The sequence below is a fragment of the Micromesistius poutassou genome (genome assembly GCF_964030765.1).
Source record: "Micromesistius poutassou genome assembly, chromosome: 12".
Lineage (NCBI taxonomy): Eukaryota > Metazoa > Chordata > Actinopteri > Gadiformes > Gadidae > Micromesistius > Micromesistius poutassou.
The window spans coordinates 18,438,978-18,464,476 of NC_140282.1; the positions used below are offsets into that span (position 1 = coordinate 18,438,978).

Genomic DNA, 25,499 nt, shown 5'->3' on the forward strand with positions numbered 1-25,499 from the left:
GGTCTCATAGGGCTGCCAGGAGTCCTGCCATGACTGCACTTCACCGTCAGGCCCGTTTGCGCTGGTGTCGGCAACACGTGCACTGGAACCTGAACATGCATGGAGGAACGTTATGTTCAGTAAACGAGTCCAGATTCTGCCAACGGCCGTTGGATCGTAGGGTCAAAGTGTGGAGAAGACGCGGAGAACGCTATGCTGATTGCTGCACCGATAGAATAACTTTCTCTTTTGGTGGAGGCGGTGTGATGGTGCGGGGCGGCATCTCCCTCACTGGAAAAAAACGAGGCTTGGAGACGAGATTCTGCATGAGACCAGTGGCAATCCCATACCTCCACAGTCTGGGACCGAACTCTGTCCTCCAAGATGACGACGCTCGCCCCCCACAGCGCGGGGTTCATCAGAGACGACCTCCAGAATGTGGGCGTGCAGAGGATGGAATGGCCTGCTTTGCAGTCCCTGACCTCAACCCCGTTGAACACTCGTGGGATCAGCTTGGTTCGTGCTGTTCGTGCCAGAGTGACCAACGCAACCACGTTGGCTGACTTGTGACAAATGCCGGTTGAAGAATGGGATGCCATCCCACAGCAACGTGTGACCAGGCTGGTGACCGGCATGAGGAGGCGGTGCCAGGCTGCTGTGGCTGTGTATTGGTTCTCCCACACGCTACTGAGGCTCCTTGTTTGTGAAATGAATGAATCGTTAAATTGCCAATATGTCTTGTTTCTTCAAACTTCAATCGTCCAATCCACCAAACACCAAACGAGTCAACGGCAGAATAAGCCGTTTGGCGTTGGCAGAGAAGATTTGGCAAATTTTTTCATGGGCGCAACCCACATACTCAGCTCTGCTGCTCGTCCCACAAGTGCACGTTCCTTCCAAACGGGGCACCATTTGAAAGGGAACTATGCAGGCTTTCCAACGGTATAAGATTCATTGCCAAAAAAGCAAATTTCCTTACTTCTCGTGCTAAGTTTAGTTTTATTCAGGGTCCATCTTTGCCAACGATTTGCATTATCCCTATTGTTTAATCCTCCTATCGGTGGTTTATTTTAAACACGGTTGTATGTGTGGTTGTGTGAATGTTGGACTGTGTGTGTGTGTGTGTGTGTGTGTGTGTATGTTTGTGTGTGTGTGTGCGTGTGTACGGTGATACACGCCCCTCTCCCGTGTGCACAGACAGCGGGTCCCTCTTCACGGAGAACGTCCAGTTCAGCTACGTGAGCCTGCACTGCTCGTCGGCCGGCAGGAGACCGCAGCGCCATCGGAACGGCCGGCGGGCGGGGGAGGAGGAGGGCTCCTCAATCACGGCTCAGTTTGAGCTGGATGTGAACCTAGAGGAGGTAACAGGTTGGTCTCTCTGCTGCGCTGCCTGCCCGCCCGCCCGCCCGCCCGCCCGCCTGACTGACTGACTGACTGACTGGTTGCATGCGACCCTAACACACACCCCCTCTCTCTCTTGGGCTATATCTTTCTGCTCTTTTCGGTCTTCTTCCTCTGACTCTCCTCTGTTACTTACGTGAACCTAAGCAGTTGAAGTATCTCCTGTTTTGACCCGGGGTGCAGTGGTTCTATAGCCGCGGGTGTAGGATGGGGGGGGGCGGTGGATTCGGGGGAAAAAAAAAAAAAAAGGGGGGGGGGGGGGGGGCGGTGGTTGCCGTTGTTTTTGTGTCTCGTGTTACGTACGTCAATCGGTGCTTTGGGTGTGCTCTCTCGGTGGTCTGTGACGCGGTGGCCGTCTTCATTATGAGCGGGGAGGTAAGCATGTGTACCCACCCCCCCCACCTCCCACCCCCCCTACCCCCCCCCACCTCCCCCCAACCACCCCGCCCCCCCCCACCCCCCCGCCGGTGTGAACGGTGTGAACTTGTTCCCTCAGCAGAGAGCTGCGACCTGGCGTGTGTGCGCCGGCGCTCGGAGAAGCGACTGAGGAAGACCATCCGCACCCTGAGAAAGTCCATCAACCGGGAACAGTTCCACATCCACTTCGCCGGCTCCGACTACGAGCTCTCCAAGAGCCTGCTGCAGCCCGTGGACCTGCTGGAGCACTGCGCGGCCGGGCAGGTGCTGGTGGGCAGGAGATGCGGTTAGTAAACAGTTATTTATTCTAACGTCGAGCTGCGACTGTACAACTCCCTGCCAGCGACGCAGGAGTGACGGCGGTGCTGACGCTGCCTTTTTTTTTTTTTTTTTTTTTTTTTTTTAGTGCTTGCCCTTTTTTTTTTTTTTTTCTTCTTCTACTGAGCAGCGGACACTTATTTTGGTGGTTCCGCCGCGTCGGCCCTCTCGTGTAACACAAAAGCTTCGAGGAACAATGAATCAGGAGTCAAAGCAGAGTGTGGTTTTTTTTTTTAACTTTAAGGTGGGTAAAACACTCCATGCCAGGGAGGTATATTTAGACAAGTTGGTTTAATGATTGGATCTGAGCAGGTGTTGGCCAGATGACTTCCATATTTGGTGTGCAGACATGGTGTAATGAGCTGGTTACAGGGGACGGGGGGGGGGGGGGATGGGGGGTAGGTTTGCAGAGGCAAACAGAGAGGCTGTTGTTGCTGCTTCCAACACGAGAGCTCTTCCAGCATCTCCCTGCAGTCTCCGACTGTAACTGGCAGTGTGAGGCTTTCTGCCGCTTAGCCACTGAGCCCTCTGGATGCGTTTTATTTACGACGCCTAATAATGGGACTGTGTGTATTTTGGTTTTAACGGTACTCTGTCGATACCAGCAAATAAAGACTTGTGTGTGCATGTTTTATTTGTGTACGTTGTATAATTGTCTTTTTAATTATTTTTTTTTACCTCAGACAAGTCCTCATAACCCTAACCCTAACCCTATTCCCTTTTATTGAATATTTGTTTATGCATTCATAACATTATGATATTAATACATATGTAATGCTAGTATTAGTATGACCAAAATTATTTAAGTAAGTATTTCCTGTAATACTACATATTAATAGCGCAACATCCTGAACGTGTAGACAGTCTTGATCGAAAACCTAATATGTTTACAGTTGTTGCAGAATAGATCAAGATTAACAAACAATGTCCACGTGACTTTAGTGTGGCTCTTTTCCTTCTGATGCCAAACAGTGAGGGCAGCCACTCTGCAAGTGGTAAGCCCACTGATGAGCAGGCCTGAGCAGGACGCTGTTGTTTTGGGAAGACTTGAGAGACATTTCATAGTCAACACTATGGCATCCGGTTTTTAAGTCAATCACTACAATGTATGTACATGGACATTGAAAGAAAATGATATTTTTGCACCATAAACCGATGACGTAAAGTCAGGTTCCCGTCGGGTATTTCATTGTTTGTCACTCAGGTCTTCCCGCGCTTTTGGGTCAACGTTAAGCAGTCTATCTGACATGGGGTGCAGACATGTAGTTTGGAACGGGGGCTGAAAGGCATTCTAAAGCCCCCTGCTCTTTAAAGGAGCTATATTTTCTTCCCCCTTCACCCCCCCCCCCCACCTCCCTCTCTGGCTTAGCTTGCAGTGCAGTTTAGTTCCTTTCAGTTTGCCCGCTCCATTGTAAACCCTATTGGGGCTCGTTCTCGCTGCATAGCAGCGTAGTCTAAAGCCGTCACACGAACACCAAAACAACATCACCTCTGTTACACATTTCTTTCTTATGAGGACTCTTTTTAAATCCTCCTCGCTCCTCGCTGACTCGATGTTGTAAGGCTCGGAGCCATCTATAACATTCTCGAAGTAGAATCTTTTTCTGAATATGCAAGCTACGTGCATGCGTTTCATTAAGTTCTTAGTCTTACAAACATGTTTTAAAATGTTTGGGTTATTTTGAAGTGAGCACAGCTTTAGGGCCGTATAGGAAGAGTCGTCAGAGCATTTGTATTTAACGTATCCACTTCCTGCACTGGAATTGTTTGTTGCCGGGATATATATATATTTTTTAATGTTTGTTTTTACACAGGAGATGTTTAGGAAGTGCTGTTGATTCAAGATGGCAGTTTGAGTGCAGTGCCCACGCCCCCCCCCCCCCCCCCCCCCCCATCCCTCTCTCCTCTCCCCCCTGGGCAGAGCCACTCTGCATGACCCCCGGGCCACTAAACTGTTAAAGAGAATTGACTTCAGCCTACACCATGGGAATCAATTAGCATCAGCTGTTTGGGCCCCTGCTTGATGGACGCACGAAGCGATTGGTCCGAGCAGAAAGGGGGGGGGGGGGATTGAGAAACCTGACCCCTTTTATTGGGTTCAGCTCCTTACCACTGTGATACCGCAGTGTTTTCCTATGTCATCAAGTAGGCAAAGACTTGGGGGCTTGAATAGAGGTGAAAGGTCTTTTAAACCTCTTTTTGGGGGCCATCAATTCGAGGACTCTATAGAAGCGACTCTTTGCATTTGAAAGGCTTCAAGGTTTTCTTCTTCTTCTCTCACTCTCACTCTCTCCTCTCACTCCCTTCCCTCCCGTCAAATAAAAGCTGTTAGAGGACAATGCAACGGTGGCTCCACATGGGCTTTCAGCGTAAACAATGGGCTGCAAAAAATGAACTGCTCTTGAGAGAATTACATTCTCCTTTTTCCTTCAAGGGAAATCTTACAATTTGCTGAGCCGCATATAATGGATCTATGTTCAAGCTTTTGTGTGTCAAGCTCTTTATAAATAGTGGTTTTTCTACGGAGAGAGGCGCTTCTTAAAGGCTACCACTGAGGCACATTTCTGGACTAAAGACGTGAGGAGGACACAGACAATTTGTTCTGGTGTGAGACTAGCAAACGGCTTCTGAGCCCCGAGTTCCTCACACCACCAGACAGGCATAATGGTTCCAAAAAATTAATTACAGGCACGCAACTGTAGATGACAGAAACCAAAGCAAAACGCTGCTCATCCCTTTAATCAATTCTTATGACGTTGGGATGGATAAGAGGCAAGCGTTCTCTTTGATTCGCTTCTGCGTCTGCCTTCAGTTCTAGGTGAGGGTGCCTATAATGGTATTAAGAGCTTCCCCCCCCCCGGTGCACAGCCATGTTTTATTAAGTATTAAGGCTGTTTGATGTGTGGCACAAAGGCTGTGGGGGGAACTCGCTGGCCCTGTTTGTGTTGAGCTGTATCAGGTTGATTTGCAACGGTTCTGTAACGTCTTCACCCCAGTGCTGCATGCCAGTGTTAAAGACGCTACAAGGTCTGTGAAAACAAGCATATATTTATAGATATACAGCCTATATATATATATATATATATATATGAAAGCTATAGTTTTTCTGAAAATATTAAATGCGTTGGGGGAGTATTGCTTTTTACTGGACCCCTGTACCTTACTGAGCCTTACCATTGAGTTACTCAACTCGAGTTACAGACAAGCTCTTTTCAAAAAACGTGATAATCCTTTAAATGTGATTATCATTACTATATACTTAGTTCTACCACTTCTATGCAACGCGGCTGAAACGGCGGAGCCGTGATGAATAACATGGAAGCCATAAACAAACACACTTTAATGAGGGTCTTGCACTCATGGTTCCTCCATGTCTGTGGTTTCCTTTGTTTTGGGGGCGACTGGTGTTTTGGTCCCCCTGCTTCTTCTCTCTCCCTGCAAAGACTCTCAAAGATTTGCGAGTGACAGAAAAATAGATGCATTCATGTAATTAGAGGGCATGGATTATGGTCTTTAAAAAAAACAAAAAACTTCACAAGCACCCCCCACATCCATCCCCAACCCCCACCCCCCCCACCCCGATTGATATTTATTCTGATCTCAGGCTTTGATATGTCACAGCAATAACGTGCGTCCCTCCCTCCCCACCCGTCTCCCTCAGTGAGCTGCTCGGTGGGGACCTTCTACGACGGGGACCAGGGGAGGTGCGTCCTGTGTGCAGCTGGAACCTATCAGGACGAGGAGGGGCAGATGTCCTGCGAGCTCTGTCCCGGGCCCGAGGGGAGAGCGGACGCCTCCAAGGTGGTCGGGGCTCGTAACATCTCCGAGTGTGGAGGTAGGGGACGCACACACTCTTTGCACCACCACCACCACCACCACTCAACACCGCCGTGCTTCAGCCAGACCAAGCAGACTTTTTTATTGAATGCGTATTTTTGGTGAACAGCAACAGAAATGAGACGGCTGTTGATTGAAGAGCGACAGGAAAGTTACAAGATAGAAGCGGGCGCGTCTCGGTGTTGTAGCGCGACGACGCATGGTGCACCAGTGAGATTCTTCTTCTGAGACATCTAGGTCCACGACTAGAGCAGTAGTCTCTTTGGGCAGTGTGTGTGTGCAGTGAAGATGTGGGTGTACCTCAGCTTTGATCACTACGAAGAACATAAATAGTTCCGTTCTCGATTGTGGTTTCAGAAAAAAACAACTTTTGTTGTTGAAAACAAAAGTGTGATTTATCTTGGATTAGAGATTTTTTCATATCTTAATATGGGCGTCTATTTTTAAATGCTTCCTGTTATGAATGAATAAATCACGCAGGATGAGCCGCTGGCTTGATGATAATCTTACTGGCAGATGTTCTGCTTTGTGCAAAGTCAAAAGAGCTGCAGCTTAGATTGTTGAAGATGAATTTGAATTCAAAAGGCTCACTGGTCTGTTCTTGGTTCTGAATGAAAAGAAAAATGAGCCACCATGTTATGTAGCTGTTATCGCAGTCACTTTGTGGCTCTGTCCCAGATCCCATCTCTGGCTTTTCTCACCCACAGACTAAACAAGAATCATTATCAGCAGACTCCCAACAGCAACCCGTTTCTTAAAGTCTCGCATAACAGCAGTTTACCCACGAGAAGGTAGAAGGGCATAATATCAATCTTGTTACGTTTAACTTTAGTTTCCCCTAAAAGCTCCTATCAGAACCACAAAGCGGTGAACTTTCTCCCCAGGCGAAAAAAAAAAAGGACCTCTCGTATCCAGAATGTATACGCCTCTGCTTTAGATGGTATCCGTAGCATGAGCGTGTTTCTTCATCTTTTGCAGAACCTGCAACGTGTAATCATATGCGCTGTCCAAAGATGTGAATGGGGATTTCTTTTCTGTTATGTATTTCAGTGAACTAAGATGGACTTTTGATGACACTATGACACAATGACACGATGACACAAAGCTATATAATGATATAATTCTATATATTCTTTCAGTGTAACAGTACTACAATTGTTTTTTGTAATTGTTTTGACTTAATGTGAAAGTGAAATGCATTCCAGTTCCTATTTTTTCATCAAAACCCTCTTCTTACTCACGTTTCATCGAAGGGTTGAACAATGTTTAACGGCAAGTTGCGGTGTGTGTGTGCGTGCGTGCGTGTGTGTGTGCAGGTCAGTGTGCGGAGGGTCACTATTCTCACGACGGCTTCGTCCCCTGCGTGTCTTGCCCTCTGGGATCCTACCAACCAGAAGTCGGGCGTACCTCTTGTTTTCTTTGCGGGGGGAACCTGGTCACCAAGCAGCCCTCTGCTGTGTCCTTCCAGCAGTGTGAGACCAAAGGTGAGGATTTTTTCCAGTTTCGGTTTCCCCGAGGGTCCTGACAAAAGGAACTGCACTGCCCTCTTCTGCCCACGTGCAGACGTCGCACCCTTTTTGTGATCCGGGGTTAACCGTGTTTGTCTCCCACAGTCCAGTGCTCCCCAGGACATTACTACAACACGAGCACACACCGTTGCATCCGCTGTCCCACGGGCACATACCAAGTGGAGTTTGGGCAAAACTACTGCACAGCTTGCCCCGGAAACACCACCACGGACTTTGACGGCTCCACCAACATCATGCAGTGTAAAAGTACGTTGCCGAGCTGTTTTCGGAGCGTACGCAAGCGTTCGCACGCAACTCCTCTTCTGACATAACTCTGCCGAGCGAGTCACCTGCTCCGGGTGATTGATCGGCCGTCGATTAACGCGGTGTCGTGACTCCACAGACCGGCACTGTGGCGGAGAGCTGGGCGATTTCAGCGGCTACATCGAGTCGCCCAACTACCCAGGGAACTACCCGGCCAACGTGGAGTGCACCTGGACCATCAACCCGCCGCCCAAACGCAGGATCCTCATCGTGGTCCCCGAGATCTTCCTGCCCATTGAGGACGAGTGCGGAGACTATCTGGTTATGAGAAAAAGCTGTGAGTCTTCATTCCAAAAAAACATTTGCTTAGCCAGGATTTTGCCAAATGCTGGGAAAGACTAGAGTCATAAATCTTTTATTTTTTATTTTTTTGAATGTCCAAATGACAATGAGATGCTGCACATTGGGTTAAAATATTTTAGAGCGCGTTTTAAAAGTTGATTTCAGTTGTTGCCGCAACTCCCCGCCCAAAGGTTTGGGGTTCCGTCCCCGATGTTCCAGCCTACCTGTAGTTGTCTGCTGCTTACTTAAAGAGCCAGTGAACACAAAACCAGCCATGTATTTAATGTCTACGTCTAAGTGAGGGTTAGGCTATTGCTTATTATAACGCTTATACACAACAACAGTACTAAGAAAGTATCAAAAAGTTGTAACCATGGGGATAAAACACCCCCCTTCTTTCTTATAACTCATTTTCTTTTTTTATCTCATAGTGTACGTATTCCATCTGAAACAGTGGGTTCACTGGCTCTTTAAGATGCTTTACCCCCATGTACCTGCCTCTTGATAACTTATTTTCTACATTGACTGTCACTTTGGATCCGACTCCTCCAAATGACTAAATACGATGAACACATCAGTCTCATCTCATGTGTGTGTGTGTGTGTCCTGATTTTCCAGCTCTCTCCAACTCTGTGACAACCTACGAAACCTGTCAGACGTACGAGCGGCCCATTGCGTTCACGTCCCGCTCCAAGAGACTATGGATTCAGTTTAAGTCCAATGAGGGAAACAGTGGCAAAGGCTTCCAGGTCCCATACGTGACGTATGATGGTGAGAGGACGTGGGCATGGGTGAAATGTGGTGTATACATGTTGTTTCTCTGTTGGGGTTATGCAAAGGACTTCAAGAATGTTCAGGCATTTCCTTTGTGTGTGCTTTCTTTGTTGCAGAGGACTACCAGGAGTTAATCGAAGATATAGTCAGAGATGGAAGATTATATGCTTCAGAAAATCACCAGGAAATTCTCAAGGTATGGTGTATGTCAATTCTAACCTTGGCAGGGGGGGGGGTCAACTCCGACAACAATGAATCATATGGGCCCAAAACAGACGTTCCAACCAGGAATGCAAATTTCAAAGCAGAATGAAGCATTACATATAGCTCCTTTTTAAATGTATACACAGTAGCCAAACCTATATTTACGGAAATTATTGTTTTCTGTTTCGGGGTGAATATTGCCCCCCCCCACCCACCCACCCACCACCAAAACGTACATTCTGCCAAGCTGTATTACCAAGCGTTTTATGCTTTCAGAGATGTTTCAGAAATGTGGATAAGCCATGCAGGGGGGCTTGCTGTGTGCAAGTTCACCGATTAATTTAAATTGCATAAAAAGCATGTTACTTTCATTATGATGTATTTGATATTTTATAACACCGTGTATAAAACCATGCAGTGTGTGTTGGACTCCCTCTGGTGGTGTTAAGTGGTACTCACTAGTGTTTTGACTTCTTGACATACATTTTCTCCACAGGACAAGAAACTCATGAAGGCGTTGTTTGATGTTTTGGCCCATCCACAGAACTTTTTCAACTACACAGCCCAAGAGTCCCGGGAAATGTTCCCCAAGTCATTCATCAGGTTCCTCCGTTCTAAAGTCCTGAGATTTTTACGCCCTTAGATTAAGGTGAACTTTAGCCAGTGGATTTGTGAATAGTTCTTTACATATTTTTATTAGACACTGGCCACATAACCTTTCAACTTACTGAGCAATTAAAACAAATGTGCTTTACTTGCTATACTACTTTCACATGACCAATACTAAAGTAGACTGTACTCACCCAAAGGAGAAAGTACACAAGCTCTATATATTTTTTTAAATGCTGTTTGAAAGGATAGATTGGTATCTTTCATTATGCTACAGACCACGAGCACATGGGTAGCCTCAGACACTTCACAATGTCATATGTATTTTTTTTTTTTAATGTGTTTTAAAAAGCCTTACAAAAATGATGTTGGGTATAGCTCTAGGGATTTAAAGGAAGAGACATCTGCTCTTGTATGATTGTGTTAACATTTGTGTTAAAAGATTTGTATAAAGTCTTATTTTTATATTAGTGGGATCGGATGGGTGTTTCAATGTGTTAATGTGCTGAATATTCAAAACACAACATTAAGAGAATGTTACTAATACATGACATAGCACACTCATTAATGGTACCTAGATAAGATATCATCCAATGAGTGTATATTTAGCTATAACCGACTTGTACACTACTGTATGTTTTGCAATTAGTGTTGACAAAAAGTTGATAGGTACAGGAAACGCATTTATCACAAAAAGATATTTGTTTTCTTTTCCGAACGATATAGCACTACAATGTACAGTATGTAGTGTCACCACAAAAGCATTTATACTCCAAAAAAAATTGTATATGATGTAAAAAGTTTTAGATTAAATGTTAATGTATTGTTGGGTAGCGACTACATTTGCGACACATATAGTATTGACACTTTCCAATGTATTGGTGCTTCACGTTCATGTTTATATTTTGGCGGCCACTGTAATCCACTGTATTCTGTCAATTATCAATGTATATCTATTGTGGCTCTTCTTAGGCTGTAGGGAAACATAAAGAAAGCATCTCTCAGGAGGACAACCTATTAACATTTGAATATGAACCAGCAACCAAAGACAAAACAAATCATATTTGAATGTCAAATGAGTTGGGAGTGATATTAATAGATATATAGAGCTTCATAAATTCAAATAGTAGTCCTAGGCATGAATGATTTCATATGAAAGTTACGTTTTGTAAAAAATATAATTTCTTTATTGTCTTAGTACAGTGTCTTTGTACATCTAACGTTTGTAAATAAAATGGTAAACTGCGTTGTGTGATTTATTAGTTAGTACATTCAATTGTCAAAAGTATTTTATTCGACCACATAATGCGATTTATTTAGTGTTGAGATTGGCCCATACAAAAATGTATATTATATTTATATTATATTATTATTATATATTTATATTATATTTATTTATATATTCCATCTATATATTTAATATTGACCCCTGCAAAAAAAAACATCAATAGATGACGTCACTGAAACCACAAACCGGAAGACGCCAGTCAGCTGAGCGGAAGCTGGGCTGTTGTGCTCGGCTAGACGACAGATCGAAACAGTGAATGCGGAATATTTTAGACCACAAGAATCAAGCCGCAGCTTGTTATTGTTCCACAACAGCGGTGTTTCCCACTTAAAAGACAATGAAGTCATTCGCCACGTTGGAGGTTGTGTCTGTGGTTGGTTTTCTTCTGCTGACATTTGCGGGTGCGAAGGTAAGGAGTGTAGCCCGGGCTAGCTAGTTAAGCGAATTCTTAGTGAGTAATGGTTACCCTTTTTGATTAAAATGTGTTCATATAAACTATTGTGTCATGTCAGGGGATCCATGTGGCCCCCAAATAGTAAGATGTACTGTACTATACTGGACACCGATCGCAGTGCAGTGCATTGCAATGGCTCATTGGAGAACGCACTAACGTGACACTTTGTGTTGGTTCTGCAGAACTCGGAGGACATTCGCTGTAAATGCATCTGCCCGCCCTACAGAGACATCGAAGGACAGATTTACAAGCAAAATGTGTCCCTTAAAGATTGGTAAGTTGTGCTTATCAACATCAACATCTACATTTAATGGCTGACTATATGGCTACACTATCCCCTTTTCCTTTTCCTTTTTTTTTTTACTGCATCCTATCCCATATTTTCCAGCAACTGTCTTCATGTGGTCGAACCCATGCCGGTGGACGGGAAGGACGTGGAGGCTTATTGTTTACGCTGTGAGTGTAAATATGAAGAGAGGAGCTCGGGAACCATCAAAGTAAGCATATCGGATGTGTGCGAGACTGGGATGTCCATTAAGGGGTCTCTAGCAGCAACCATTATTGGGTGCGGTGATGTGTAAATAATTAACTTGCTACTGTGGTATGAACTAATTATTAATCTCCCTCGATTCTCAGGTTACAATTATAATGTACTTGTCGATCCTTGGCCTGCTGCTTCTGTACATGGTGTACCTGACCCTACTGGAGCCCATGCTGAAAAGACGTCTGTTTGGGCATTCCCAGCTCATCCAAAATGATGACGATGTTGGGGTAAGGGTCGCTGTTGTTGTGTTCTTATGTCGGGTTTTTGCTGAAGCTCTACCTTTTCTAAAGTAGACGGTGCTGTCTATAATTTAGGAGTTAAAGGGGTTATGACAGTTGAGTGATCACGTGGTCACTTTAAGTAACTGTATCCGATCTAATCTGCTCCATTTTTTTTATGTTTTGGCTTTCAGGACCAGCAGCCTTTTGCCAATGCTCACAATGTTCTTTCGCGCTCGCACTCTCGACCAAATGTGTTGAACAAAGTAGAGCATGCCCAACAACGCTGGAGAAGGCAGGTCCAGGAGCAGAGGAAGTCCGTGTTCGATCGCCACGTTGTTCTCAGTTAAACTGCTCCCTCGAAAATCCACAGGAGTTCTAGGGTGGAGCTGACGTACTGTGATCCCCACAATTTATTTATTCCTCTCCTTTTCCCCCTCTGCTTCCACAAACCCTCTTATTTGAGATTTGTGCCCTGTGTGTGATCTGATGATACATGTCCTCTTGAAGGGTTTTGGCGTGTTGCAGTGTACAAATCCAGTGACGGCTGCGTATGACTAGGCTGTATACCATTCATGTTTCACATTCACCCGATAGATCATTTCTATCATTGAAAAATCCAGTCCCTGCCTATTGTTCGAGCCTATAAGTGCCAAGTTAACGTTAATGTAAGGGGCAATTTCACGTAAGCAGAATTGACTAACATGACTTATCCAATCAGTTGTATCTGAACGGTCCCTTTATTAAATTGAAAATATTGTTACTAAAATTGGCCAATGGCTTCCAATTTAAGAGTAAACTATTTTGTGGAATAGATCATCAATCATGGCTTTTGACAACCAAAAGTTTGGTAGAGGGGTTTTCCAGTGACATCATTGATCAGCACCAAGGAGCCAAGGTATTGTTTTGACTCATTAAAAATGTAGAGCAAAATTGCAAACGCCTTGTAAGTGTTGTTTGTATAAGCCTGACTTGAAAATGCATGTTTTGTAAGAAATATTTTCTACAATTGTTTTCAATCGCTTATCCATGCCACAGGAAAATGTAACATTTAATTCCTTGTGTCACACCCTTTACCTTGTCATTACACACATATTGACTTAATAATTCCAATTCAAACATAGCAGTAAATGCAATGATTCATGTGTTGTCATAGTAAAAGTAGTAGTGCTAATTCTTCTCTATTCGGGATGTTATGTAATGTGTGTTAAACCGTTTTCTTTTCTCATATATATTTATTGTATTGGGCTAACCTTATTAAAGTTACTTGGGCTGCTATGAAGGGCCGCTATTTTTTTTTTTCTTAATGTTAGGGTGATGAGAAAGAATGATGGAATACCAATTGAAGTGTTTTTAACTATAAAATGTGATTCAATTTGATTTAAAATAAAATAAAAATGTAATATTTGTCATTCTTTATTGTTATTCTTTCTTAGTCATCCTGATTCGTCGTATTTCGTTAGTGGGTCATCGCAGGGCTTCTCCCATCATTAAGATTTTCTTGCATCAATGTATTTTGGAGAAGTCACGTGATTCCACCAGGGGGCGCTAGTAGAAAGTAACTGCCAACAAACCCATCGTTGCTTACTGATTTCAGTGTCTAGTTACATTGCACAGGACTGTAGACTACATTAAACCCATAAAGTATGCCATGTTGATGTTGTAAAGATCCTTTGTAAAACATGTATTATATAGCCTATGTATTCCCCCACACACGGTGGGGGAATACATAGGAATACATAGGAATACTATCGGAAATGTCTTACCTTTTTCACAAAATAAAGTAGCCTATTTAGGTTTAAACCTTTTGATCCTAATTCTAAAGAAAAAATAAGATGCTCACATAACTTTTACTACAAATATTTAGAAAACAAACACAAAAGTAATATGTACCCCTCTCATGCGACTAGTGATTATTCAATATGACTTTTTCCAACCCTTTGCTTATTTTTCTCCCGTTCCTATTTTTCTTGCATTCCAATCGACAAATAGGCTACTAACTTGGAGATTTCAATAGATACAAAGTGTTTGGAGTGTGGAAAACAGCCACAACATTTGACAATGTAACAGCTGTGATTTATTCGCAACTAACTGATTTACACGGAGTGGCCGTCATCATTTCCTGTTGAGTCCATTTTTCTTTTTTTTTGGGGTGCATACCGTTACAGAGAAGATAACTTTCTGCGCAGAAAATTCAGCTTTCAGACTAGTCAGGCAGACAGCCTCAGAGCCTCTTTATAAGAATGGATTATTGAAGAAATTTACAAATAAAGAAAATCAGGTACGTCTCGTATTTCATAAAGTGTTGCTAGATAACTATTTCGTAATAAAAATACAATAATTAGTAGCTTAATTGGCATATGGGTAATTCATAATGACCAGTGCACAAACTCCATTTTTTTAGACCACACTTAAAAGACACGAAATCAAAGTGATGTGATCAACATAGCCACACACGTTTGAAGTTATTGCCATTTGGTCTGCTTTTGAAAAGAGTAGTATTTAGTAAATAAGTCACGGTCAACGTCTTCAAGCTGATGTATTTAGTAGGGGCCACCTACTGGGGGCGCTTCACTCACGCAACCTATTGTGGTCCTCTTAACAGACGTTCATGTTCACATTGATTTATTATTATGTCAACAAACCTATCCTATTCTCTACTTGTTGAGGTGAGGCCAGTGAGTGATGCCAGTCCATAGGGCTACAAGCTCCACCCAACACGCCCCAATACACCTTAACTGTAACTGTTAAGGTGTAACTGTTTTGATTTGTTTTATTGCACCCACAAAAAAAAAGTGAGATGGGCCTATTTTATTAGAGGAGAGGGTTAGAGTAGACATATCAGTTTTCTATCCTCAATCAACAATCAACTCATAAACAATATAACTCATGATGTTTTTTTATTCAGTGTGACTTAGCCTACTATTCAGTGTAACTTAACACATCTTGTTCAAGTGTAGCCTGCGTGTAAGCCTGCTTTGTTTCCACAATGGTGAGTAGGAATGGTTCCCCTGTACAATTTACTTTGTCAACTGTGTAATGAAAACGATGTTGACAACAATATGCTGTATATGTAAGTCGTAGTCAAGTTGAGTCAAACACAAATCGAACAAAACCTTTGAACAAAGGAACCACATTTTTTTGGGGGGTTAATCAATGGAGGGATTGGGAATAATTTGAAACCGTTTGACTGACTTCCATATAGTCATGCAAACTGAACTTTGCATGGCAAAAGCATCAGCAATCCAGTTGTTAAATATCACAGCGAGCCCATCATCATTTGATCCAATGATGACTTGCCACTATTTACTGTGTGTGTGTGTGTGTGTGTGTGTGTGTGTGCGTGTGTGCACGTACGTGTGTGCATGTGAGCATGTTTGCACTAAGACCAGGTATAGAGGGTTAGGGGTTTAGAAATGCTATCCACTCCTCAGCCTTATGGTGGGTGTTTGAAAATGCTCCAGCATGCATTTGGTAGCTCCATGGGTCATCAACTGTAAAGAGTCTGTATGAGACGAGCAGTGGTTGAGACCTTTCTGCGGCCTATAGACTGTAGCACGGGTTGACTTATAACCAACTGCTCCAAGGGAATTGTTTACGTGTCTGTGATACTCCTGAAATGACAACACAATGGCAACTGAAATAAACCCCTGAAACAAGTCAATATTGGAGAATTTAAAATTTTGCAAACTTTTTAATAATAACAACCCAGATTCTTAGCTGTATCTACTTGGTTTTTATTGAAAAATATGAATTATATTATTATTATTTATATTAGCTCAACATTATTTCAGAATAAACTTCTCATTAAAACATTGACAAAAGATATAATGGCATTTTTTTGTACTTTTACCGGATGCAATTATTCTCTTTAATAAACAAGAACATGATATTTCCAATGAGGCTATAGCATTTGCCTGAATGACCTTAGCAGGTCCATAATATATGCATGCAAGGATCATGCAATGATCTTCAAACAGATTTACAACACCAAAACCTCTGTAGTGAAAGAGCTCAGGGCCAGATGTTGCAGGAAATAACATAAACCTACTGAGGTCCAGAGTAAAGTGTTTTCATAGCCAATGTTTTCATAGCCATCATTGGATTTGTGCGTTTGACGGTGAGCATGAATATGGCGCTAATCGCTTTATTACGGAGATATGTGCCAAGGTCAGATAACAAAAGCACCCGGCTGCTTTCAGGGAAAAAAAAAACTGCAGTGTCCAGTCGTTCCTTCACAGAAGCATAAGAACATAAATGTATGGCCAGGCTGCCCCTCCCTCCAAACGCTTCACAGGGACGCTTCAAGTTCTCCGTCAGGAAAGCATTCTCGAGGGGTACTTTGAAGACAGTGGGAAGAGAGCTGAAGGTAATAGTTATACAGTGGCAGCGCTCTAGACTTCATGCTTAAACTGTGATGAGTTGCTTCCGCGTTTTTCTGACTCCCCTGTTCCCGAGACCTTCGGATGATGACACGTCTCAGAAGACTAGATACAGTGGAACACTGAGTACAATGTTATGGGTGAGGGGTATAGAGAATCTCTTATGATGGCATAATGGTCAAAGTTACAAAAAGACAAAAGTTGGCCATCACTGGTGGAAGGGATTCATCTATTATGATGCCAAAGGTGTACCTCTCTATTATTGCTTACAAAAGTGTTTTGAATGCAGCAAATGGCTTCATCATCTATATGCAACGCTATTTAATGAATTGCATTTGCTGACTAGCTTACAATAGGTCTACAATTGAACATGAATGTAAAGGGTTAATACAACTTTTAGAGATTGCTGTTTTTTTATTGCAATGCATCATTCCAGATGCAGTTGCCTGTTCCATGAGTTAATATATGCATAATTCTTTCCCAGAGACACTGGCCCAATATGACAATAAACAAGGCAGCCTGAATGCGAGGCCTAATCCTAGAAAAAAGCGGGGGGCAAACAACCCATTACCATAGCAACAAGTCCAGCCTTCAACTCTCAGCCCGGGGAACGAGGCAGCGAGTTTGTTTTAAAGTCATGACTCGCAGTTTATTGAGAAAGGCAGGTATCCGGCAAACGGTTTTCCAAAACAAAGAACAACTGGATTCTGCGCCTCAGGGAATTACATTGTGAAAACAGTCATGGACGTGAGCGCAAATTACGAGGTAAAAGACCACTGCTTTTCTGAATTAATGATTGCGATTTCCACAGGGTCGTTTGTCAGACATGCGTTTCCTCTCGACTGGTTTAAATGATCGAAAAGAAGAAATGTAACAAAGTGACAGTGCTAAAATTACTAGAAACAATTCGCAAGGTGCGTTTTGGGTCTAACTGACTCAATGTGACCATATTTGGTCATCACATTTGTTACAATGTAATGGGGTTGGCTGAACTTTTTTTTTCAGAGTACCCTTGGCGTAACAAAGAGTGCCAGCGAGTAGCGAATATTAATGTGCTGCTGGCATTTCTCTGTGAACGATGCTCAACCAACTATTGAACACGATTGATAAAAAATGCATAACAATACAACCCCGAACTCTTTTCGGTAGAAAAATGTGTAATTGTTGTGTAATCGTGAGAAAGTCCTACTACTACTACTTCTCCTCCTCCTCCTCCTCCTCCTCCTACTACTACTACTACTAATACTACTATTACTAATACAACTACTACTACTACTACTACTACTACTAGGTTACCATTACTAGTACTACTACTACTACTGCTACTTATTCTTCTACTACTTCGTCTACTACTTCGTCTACTACTTATACTACTACTTAAATTGTATGTGACTACAATGATGCTATTGATGATGCTCATGAGTCAAATCAAAAACTTTAATTGATTTTCTGATCTTGCCAATGGACTCGGCTGTCAATACTATACTACTATACTACAATACTACAATACTATACAAGACTATACCATAGAACCAAAATAGGATAGTCACCTGAGTGTGTTGGCAGTACTGAACATCTACTGTAGACCTGTAGGCTAGTGTGCAATTGTCTACTTCTCTAAGGTTATTATGTATAGCCGTGTGGTTAATATGAAATCTTATGATCAATTGACCAGGTTTGTGGATATAGCAGTCGCGAGAGTCCAATAAATGGAAGCCTAAGGAAAGAAAACTTGATTTAAAAAAACAACACAATGCTTTGTATTGCATATACTTTTTCAGGGAAGTTGTGGTACTTTGTCATTGCAAGTGAACACTTGAATTTGCATTCAAGTGTTTAGATTCCCATTGTTTCTGTTTAAAGGACCACATGTCTTTTGGATCCCATGTATATTTTGGTGTAAAGAGTTGTTCCACCTATTGGGCCCTAACCTATTGGGACCTGTTGACCCGTGGTCACCTTGGCCCATCTAAGGTCCTCTAATGGGATTTACCTCTCTGATCGTCTGCAACCCACACGATTAACAAATAACACACATCTTAAATCAGACTTTTGTGTTTTTTTTTTTTTTTACATGCACTGCAGAATGGCTCCTTTCAATACTGCCTACTTTAAAGTGGATGAGTGGGTTAGAGATCATGTGATGCGTCTTGTCAGTCATAGTGCGAGGACAAGTGTGGGTTCCTGTGAGTGTGAGCAGCGCTGCTGGTGGTGTTTACAGAAGCCTCTATGGATTTTAGGACTAGATGGTGCGTGACATTCCCTTTGGCTCACTTGCTGTCAAAAGCCTCTTTGTGAAGTAAACTGTGACTAGGCTGATGTGGATCAGACGCCGCACATGTCCCCGTCCCTTTCATAATAAAACCTTCCCCCTTTGATAAATTGCTGTATTTGAATAGCTGCACAAATTCCTGATACTTCTACAGGTTATACAGAAGACCTGAACTCTGCCGGCCTAATTAATAATACAGATAATCAGTTAGAGCTTTTCATCTTTTAGAAGAGTAAAAAAAAATGGTCATAGTGGGTTGAAGGCTACAAGAGGAATGTCCTGGTCTGTGTAACCTATACTTGTAACCAGTTAGTAGGTCAGGTGCCTCTGAACTGAAGCACAACACAAACTCAGTTGTAGGCCACTCAGTGTTTATTGAATGGCAGGCCCCCGTGTTGTGTCTCCTATCTCGTGTGTGTGTGTGTGTGTCTCCTTGTGTGTGTCCGTGTGCATTGGTGTGTGTGTGTGTGTGTGTGTGTGTGTGTGTGTGTGTGTGTGTGTGTGTGTGTGTGTGTGTGTGTGTGTGTGTGTGTGTGTGTGTGTGTGTGTGTGTGTGTGTGTGTGTGTGTGTGTGTGTGCCCACGTCTCCTCCGCCGCTCACCGTAGACATAAGCCTGTTTTCCACATGCCTTCCCCGTTCCAGCTGTGCATGTCCTTATCCTCCCCACTACAGCGAGGAGGAACTATGCGAGGATATAACGTTTATAAAAGCTGAAAAAAGAGGGACTCAAGGATTGGTTCCAACCTGGGTGCAAAGCAGTGTGATGGCAGAATATGTTTGGGAGAGAGGAATGCTACTTAGGCCGGGTAATAAGTAACTGCCAGCAACATCCTTAAACCTATAGGATGTTCGTCTTTCATGGCACTTGGATTTGCATGGTATGTACGCATTAAGTGAGATTCCAAAGAATATACCGTCTTAGGCCTACAACAAACTGTACTGATGGAAACTCAATGTCTTCGTGACATTTTAGCAGACAGACAAAAAAATATTATTGTGGACACTGCAACTTTTAGACAATTGAACTATATGGGGTATTTAGTGTACTTGTTAATCCATTCAAAACGTCAAAGACTCCCGAAAAATGACTGGAAAATGAATTGTGAAATCAAGACTTTACGTTATAGCCGAATGTAGCCTAGCCTAAGCCTAATATATCTATCTATCGAACATATCTTGTTATAACTTTAATAACTTTGTCCTCTAACCATTCCGACTGCATTCCAAACATGTTGTGAATCATCTATGAAAAGATTTATTGTGAAGTAGAAATTCAAATGATATGCTTTTATTTTGGAGGATGAATGGAACTGCCCCAGTTCAGTTCAGATCACATGCAAAGTCCATGTGTGTAATATTTAATGCATGGGAACCATATAATGGCCCACATAAAGACTGTGTAGGCCTGGAGAACCCCCCCCCCCCCCCACACACACACACACACACACACACACACACACACACACACACTAGCAGTTATGCAGTAACTCTACTCCCACAGACCCCAGCCCTAGCAGCACGTCTCGGCCGTCTCAGTCGGCTCTTTTGTCCGTGGTGAACAGAAAAAAAAAGGTCCTTCTGGGGCAAGGACAGGGGGGGTGGGGCGGTGGGGGGGGGTGGAATGAAACAATGGCATGTATAACTGTGTAGGCCTGAATCCTCACGTCTGCTGGGTGTGTTGTGACGTCTGGAAAGAGTTGGGAATTTGCAGAGGTTTTCACTCTTCCTTCCCCCCCCCCCCCCCCCCCCCCTCCTCCTCCTCCTCCTCCTCCTCCTCCTCCTTCTTCTTCTTCTTCTCCTGCTTCTCCTCTTGCGCTGCTTGGCTGCAGTATGGTTTGCTGCACACTGGGGTTTTAAAAAAAAAAAAAAACGAAACAACCCAGCAACGACTTGAAGTCGATGTGCTGATCAGCAAGAAAACCGAGGACATGTCTGCCAGTGGAGCTGAGGTGCAGTGGAGCGGAGCCGAGGGAGTGGAATGGCCGTACGTTGTGCTTCCATTTCTGGGGGTCTTCATTGGGTTCTATTGCTCATTTTAACTTTGTGCACGTGTGTGTGTGTGTGTGTGTGTGTGTGTGTGTGTGTGTGTGAGAGAGAGTTTGTATGTGCTCCGGGAGCAAGTGTGTTGTTAATGAAATTAAATGGAGTAGTTCTCTGGAGCGCCACGGGAGACTGGCCTCTTGTGACGGCAGGCGTTAAGGCAGCCCGACAAGCAGTTTATTAAAAGGATAATGATTTACTTTGAGAGGAGCACCTCCATGATGCAACGCAGGTGTGTGTGTGTGTTTTGTGTTTTAGGGTATAGTCGTGTGTGTGCGAGAAAAAAAGTTGTCCGGACTTTAAAAGCTGCTGCTGCTGTTTGTTCAGTCTCTTCTCAAAACCTCCTTTAATGTTGTCAATGCGGCTGATGGACACGGCAAATATTGGTGCACATTCCTGCTCACGACAAGAGGTGATGTGTGTGTCAGTCGCTCTGTCAAAATGTGACCAGGTCAAGGACATGTGTGTTCACGTTCTGCCTCATGGACGGATACACAAAGACCTTCGCCTGATATTTGCGAGTTACCCCCCCCCCCCCCCCCCCACCCCACCCCCCACCCCCCTGTCCCCGATAAACAAGCTTACTTTTTAACCAAGTCTCTTTCAAGGATATGGTGAAGACAAAGGGCTTCTTTCTTTGCGGCCTAATAGACTCCATTAGTCTATTAGGAGTCTCTCTACTTGATGCTCATGGCAGTACACACATAGGCCTACCATTTATGGACCGGTAATAGCATGTCTTTTTAAAAATGTCTTTATTGTTACTTAAGTATCTTTGTAGCCCCTAACATAAATATTTCCTGAACAGTTTATGTGTACAGACCCTTTTACCCCTGCAAAGAGAGGTAGCATAAATGACACAAGAAAATGGCTTTTTAAGTATTGAAAAATCCAAAGTTCATCCTGAACTTTACAGCTTTGTACAGCTGTACAGTAAGGAATCATGTTTAATAGCACCTCTGGAAAATCTCTGGCAAAAAATTGAACTTTAGATCCACCTCTAGTACCAATGCGTGTTTAACCTTAGCCCTGAGTTTAACAGAATTACGAACAATCAGGACTTAGTCTTATCATCAATTATCAGGAAGAAATCTTCTCATCTGCTCTGTCAAACAGTTCCTAACAACGTCCACTAGTTGTAGCCATGAGTCAGCATTCGTTTTAGGGTTAGTTGACCCCGGGCCCTGTTGGTGAGATTGAAGAGCTAGTTTAATTCACTTCAAAGTTCGTCCCAAACTTGCCTAGGAAATGGTTATTTAGGTTCTGAGTTTTTGTAAAAAGATGGTATCAACTCAGGAAGTCAGTTGGCTAACGCCTTGGTGTTTACTCTGTGACCTAATTCTCTGATAATTGTGCAGCATTCTTTGTTATATGTCTTCGAATGATGGTACCATGTTTGTTTGGGTAACATAAAAGTAAACTCATCGATGGCCATGATAGAAAAATTTAATTATTGTATTTATTGTATTTAACTTTTATGATAATAGACCAGAATTTGTTAACATTAACAAAAACATTTTTTAGAAGGCTGTCCTCCAATTTCATAACATTGCAACTGATTCTTTCTTTAACAGTGCAATGATTGCACTTGCATATTCAACATGGATTCATCAACACCTTTGCCTGCGCACCCCTACCACACACAGAGAGAGAACAGAGTTTCAAATTGAGTCATTTGACGTGATCAGTGAACATTGTGCTTGATGAACATGAAGATAGATGCCCTGCAGTCCTCACTGGTTCAGTCCGCTGCTACAGGAAGTAGCTGACAGCAGGAATGCTGCCTCTCTCCTCATCTATCTCTATAGGGCTCACAGCTCCACTGGTGGTTGGCTGACTTCTCCATACAACAACTTCCTGTAAACAAGTCCCTGGGCCAAGCACCCTCCCACCCTCCACCTATGATCCCTCCACGTCTCCAGCTGACCTCCCTGTTACTCCACAGCAATCACTTCATGTCGAGTGATTATGGAAGGCAATTAACCCTCTCAGCGCCTTATGCGCGAAAGGGAACTGATTGCTCGTCGTCAACACCAAGTCATTTTGTTCCAAAAATAATTTCTGAAAAGGTGGACCAATGATGTCGTTTTTCCAAATAGGACCACAGGCGAACTCATTCCCAGGACCACTCGTGGTCCAAGTTTTACATTATTTTATTTGTGGAAACAGAGTTGATGTTTCAGACAGCAATAAGTTCACAACACACGTGTGAAGCACTACTCTCTGAAATGACAAAATAGCCAACTGTGACTATTGTAAAGGAACATATTTCTATACTGTACAGATAGTAATGTATTGTAAAGTAACATACAGCTGGTAATATATAAAAGAACATGTTTCTGTACGGTACAGCTGGTAATTTATTGTAAAGGAACATGTTTCTATACTGTACAGATAGTAATGTATTGTAAAGTAACATACAGCTGGTAATATATTTGAAAGAACATGTTTCTATACTGTACAGCTGGTAATTTATTGTAAAGGAACATGTTTCTATCTTCTACAGCTGGTTATATATTGTAAAGGAACATGTTGGTATACTCAATGTTAAGGAACATGTTTCTATACTCTACAGCTCATAATTATTTCTAAAATAACATGTTTCTATACTCTATGTAAAGGAACAACGTTTTTATACTCTACAGCTAGTAGTGTATTGTAGAGGAACATGTTTCTATACTCTACAGCTGGTATCGTGAAAGAACACTACAGAGCTACATTTTGCGCATATGTTTTTTTTTTTTGCAAAATGTGTGAAATGCATCAAACTAGCATGGACAATTTCCTGTTTTTTTCTTTTTCTTTTTACTTCGGCTAATTAGCTGGAATATTGAATTTCAATAATGAGTTTTTGAAGACCTCTGTTTTCGAAGAACATACTTTCCAAACAGGGTTAACTGTGACTAAAGCAGTCGCGCTTTCTATGTAGATGTTCTGTGTTCCTCTGCATGCTATTCACGTGACCTGTTAGGAATTCAGTGAAGTTTAGCCATTTACTCTGCTATTGAATTTGGCAATGAGTTAAAGCTCAATAAGAAAAACCCCATACCACATTCAAACCAACTCACCCCATCAAATACAATCAACGCTCAATACCGCAATACAAGAATATGTATCCATCTGATTTTCCGCATCCATTTTTTCCATTCATAGGGGCAGGAAGAATACAGTACACCTTGACTAAAGACTATAGTGTGTGCATATAGCATGACGTTTGTGTGACAGATGTCCTTGTGTGTTTCCTGCAGGTGAATGGTGGGTTCACGGGTAACCATGACAGCCAACAAGAGTTCCAAGGCTGGTGCTCGGGTCGGAGGGGGTAAAGCCACGCACAACGTACCCGACAGGTGAGTGACGCCTGCCTCCGACAATGTTGGCCTTGTGGTCAATTGATTCAGCAAGAATAAAAAAAGTTTTTTTTTTTTTTAGATATTTTGAGCTGTGCTGCCTTGATGTCTCCTCTGTGTGTGCGGTCTACAAAAAGCAGGAAATCATTGTGATGTTTTATTCTTTTTCAATACTAGAGGGTTTGGCTGTTTATTTTTATTTATTTTTTTTCCGTCGGATAAACGGTTAAATCTAAATCTTTCCCTGGCTGTTGCGGGGTCCGTCCCATCGTGTGGACGAGTGTCTGTGACTAAAGTGTGAGTGGTGGGCTGGAAAGTGCTTGTGTTCCCATGTGGTGGAGGGCCGCTTCCTCCTGCTGGATGGAAAAACAAACACTTGTGCGGCTCTTCATTCAGAAAGCTGCAGAGCTTTTATTTACTCATTAGCATTGTGACTGTTAATAGTTTGCAATCAACCCTGATGGAAAATACAGACTTGCAATCAAAGGTAGTGCCATTTGAAATGACACAGAGCGTACATGTGATTTGCAAACCTAGAAAGTTTAAATGAAACTTAAAGAAGTAGTGCTAAACGTATTTCTGCCTGAAAAAATGGAACATATGTGAACCTTTATTTGTCTTCATACAGAACTATGAAGTGGATGGTTAGAAATAACATTTTAACGTAAGTTAAAGTATCAAAACGATATAAATAACTACTACATTCTACTTAACATGTTTTGGAGGGTGCATTACATGTGGGTTAGGGTGTAGTCAGGGGCGTAGTCAGGAATTTAGGGCCCCATGAAAGGAAATGTGAATGGGCCCCTTAATATGTCACGCACCACAATGTTGTTCTGCTATAACACAGATATAAAATATATTAAAAGATATGTTTCCCTTTTGATATATATTTTAATATATATATATATATATATATATTTCACTTGGCACTGCTGCTCTACATGTTCTTAAGTTTCTCCAGAGCTATGACAGAGAGAGAGCTATGCCATTCCCGTTCAGCATAACGCAACAGGAACAACACTGCCATGCTTAAGCACCAGGTCAAGAGTCCTAGATAGTACAGAATGCATCGGGGTGAATGGAGCTAAATGCTATGAGAACCTCCATCTGTTTCAGCTTTGCACGGGCTGTTCGCTGCTTCTGTGCAAATAACAACAATAAACAAGTTATTGTGAATACACCATTATTTGCAGAGAAATGGATAGATCTTATATGTCCTACTTTCAAGAGCAGTTTCTCTAGGTCTGAGGCTACACGACAGGACACGACATTTTTTCTTTAAATATTCACTCATTTG

The 25,499-nt window shown here is 42.8% G+C and overlaps 3 protein-coding genes across 3 annotated transcripts in view; all 3 read left to right on the forward strand.

The window, feature by feature from the left end:
* scube2 (signal peptide, CUB domain, EGF-like 2) overlaps window positions 1–10,863 on the forward strand; it is a 16,559-nt gene extending 5,696 nt beyond the window's left edge. The window contains exons 10-19 of the mRNA XM_084476383.1: window positions 338–481; window positions 1,177–1,347; window positions 1,877–2,083; window positions 5,777–5,950; window positions 7,269–7,436; window positions 7,566–7,727; window positions 7,864–8,061; window positions 8,685–8,837; window positions 8,957–9,036; window positions 9,541–10,863. Coding sequence (XP_084332509.1) covers window positions 338–481; window positions 1,177–1,347; window positions 1,877–2,083; window positions 5,777–5,950; window positions 7,269–7,436; window positions 7,566–7,727; window positions 7,864–8,061; window positions 8,685–8,837; window positions 8,957–9,036; window positions 9,541–9,687 — 1,604 coding nt within the window. The 3' untranslated portion in view covers window positions 9,688–10,863. The remainder of the gene's footprint in view (window positions 1–337; window positions 482–1,176; window positions 1,348–1,876; window positions 2,084–5,776; window positions 5,951–7,268; window positions 7,437–7,565; window positions 7,728–7,863; window positions 8,062–8,684; window positions 8,838–8,956; window positions 9,037–9,540) is intronic.
* A 292-nt stretch (window positions 10,864–11,155) lies between these two features.
* Window positions 11,156–13,564, forward strand: tmem9b (TMEM9 domain family, member B). The gene is made up of 5 exons (XM_084476262.1): window positions 11,156–11,350; window positions 11,578–11,669; window positions 11,784–11,892; window positions 12,032–12,166; window positions 12,352–13,564. The coding sequence occupies exons 1-5, from the start codon at window positions 11,279–11,281 to the stop codon at window positions 12,505–12,507; spliced, it is 564 nt and encodes a 187-aa protein (XP_084332388.1). The 5' UTR covers window positions 11,156–11,278; the 3' UTR covers window positions 12,508–13,564.
* Window positions 13,565–17,208: 3,644 nt separating this feature from the next.
* dennd2b (DENN domain containing 2B) overlaps window positions 17,209–25,499 on the forward strand; it is a gene marked incomplete at its 3' end in the record, with an annotated part of 33,606 nt that continues 25,315 nt past the window's right edge. The window contains exons 1-2 of the mRNA XM_084476384.1: window positions 17,209–17,304; window positions 24,101–24,199. Of these exons, the coding sequence (XP_084332510.1) occupies window positions 24,105–24,199 (95 nt within the window). The 5' untranslated portion in view covers window positions 17,209–17,304; window positions 24,101–24,104. The remainder of the gene's footprint in view (window positions 17,305–24,100; window positions 24,200–25,499) is intronic.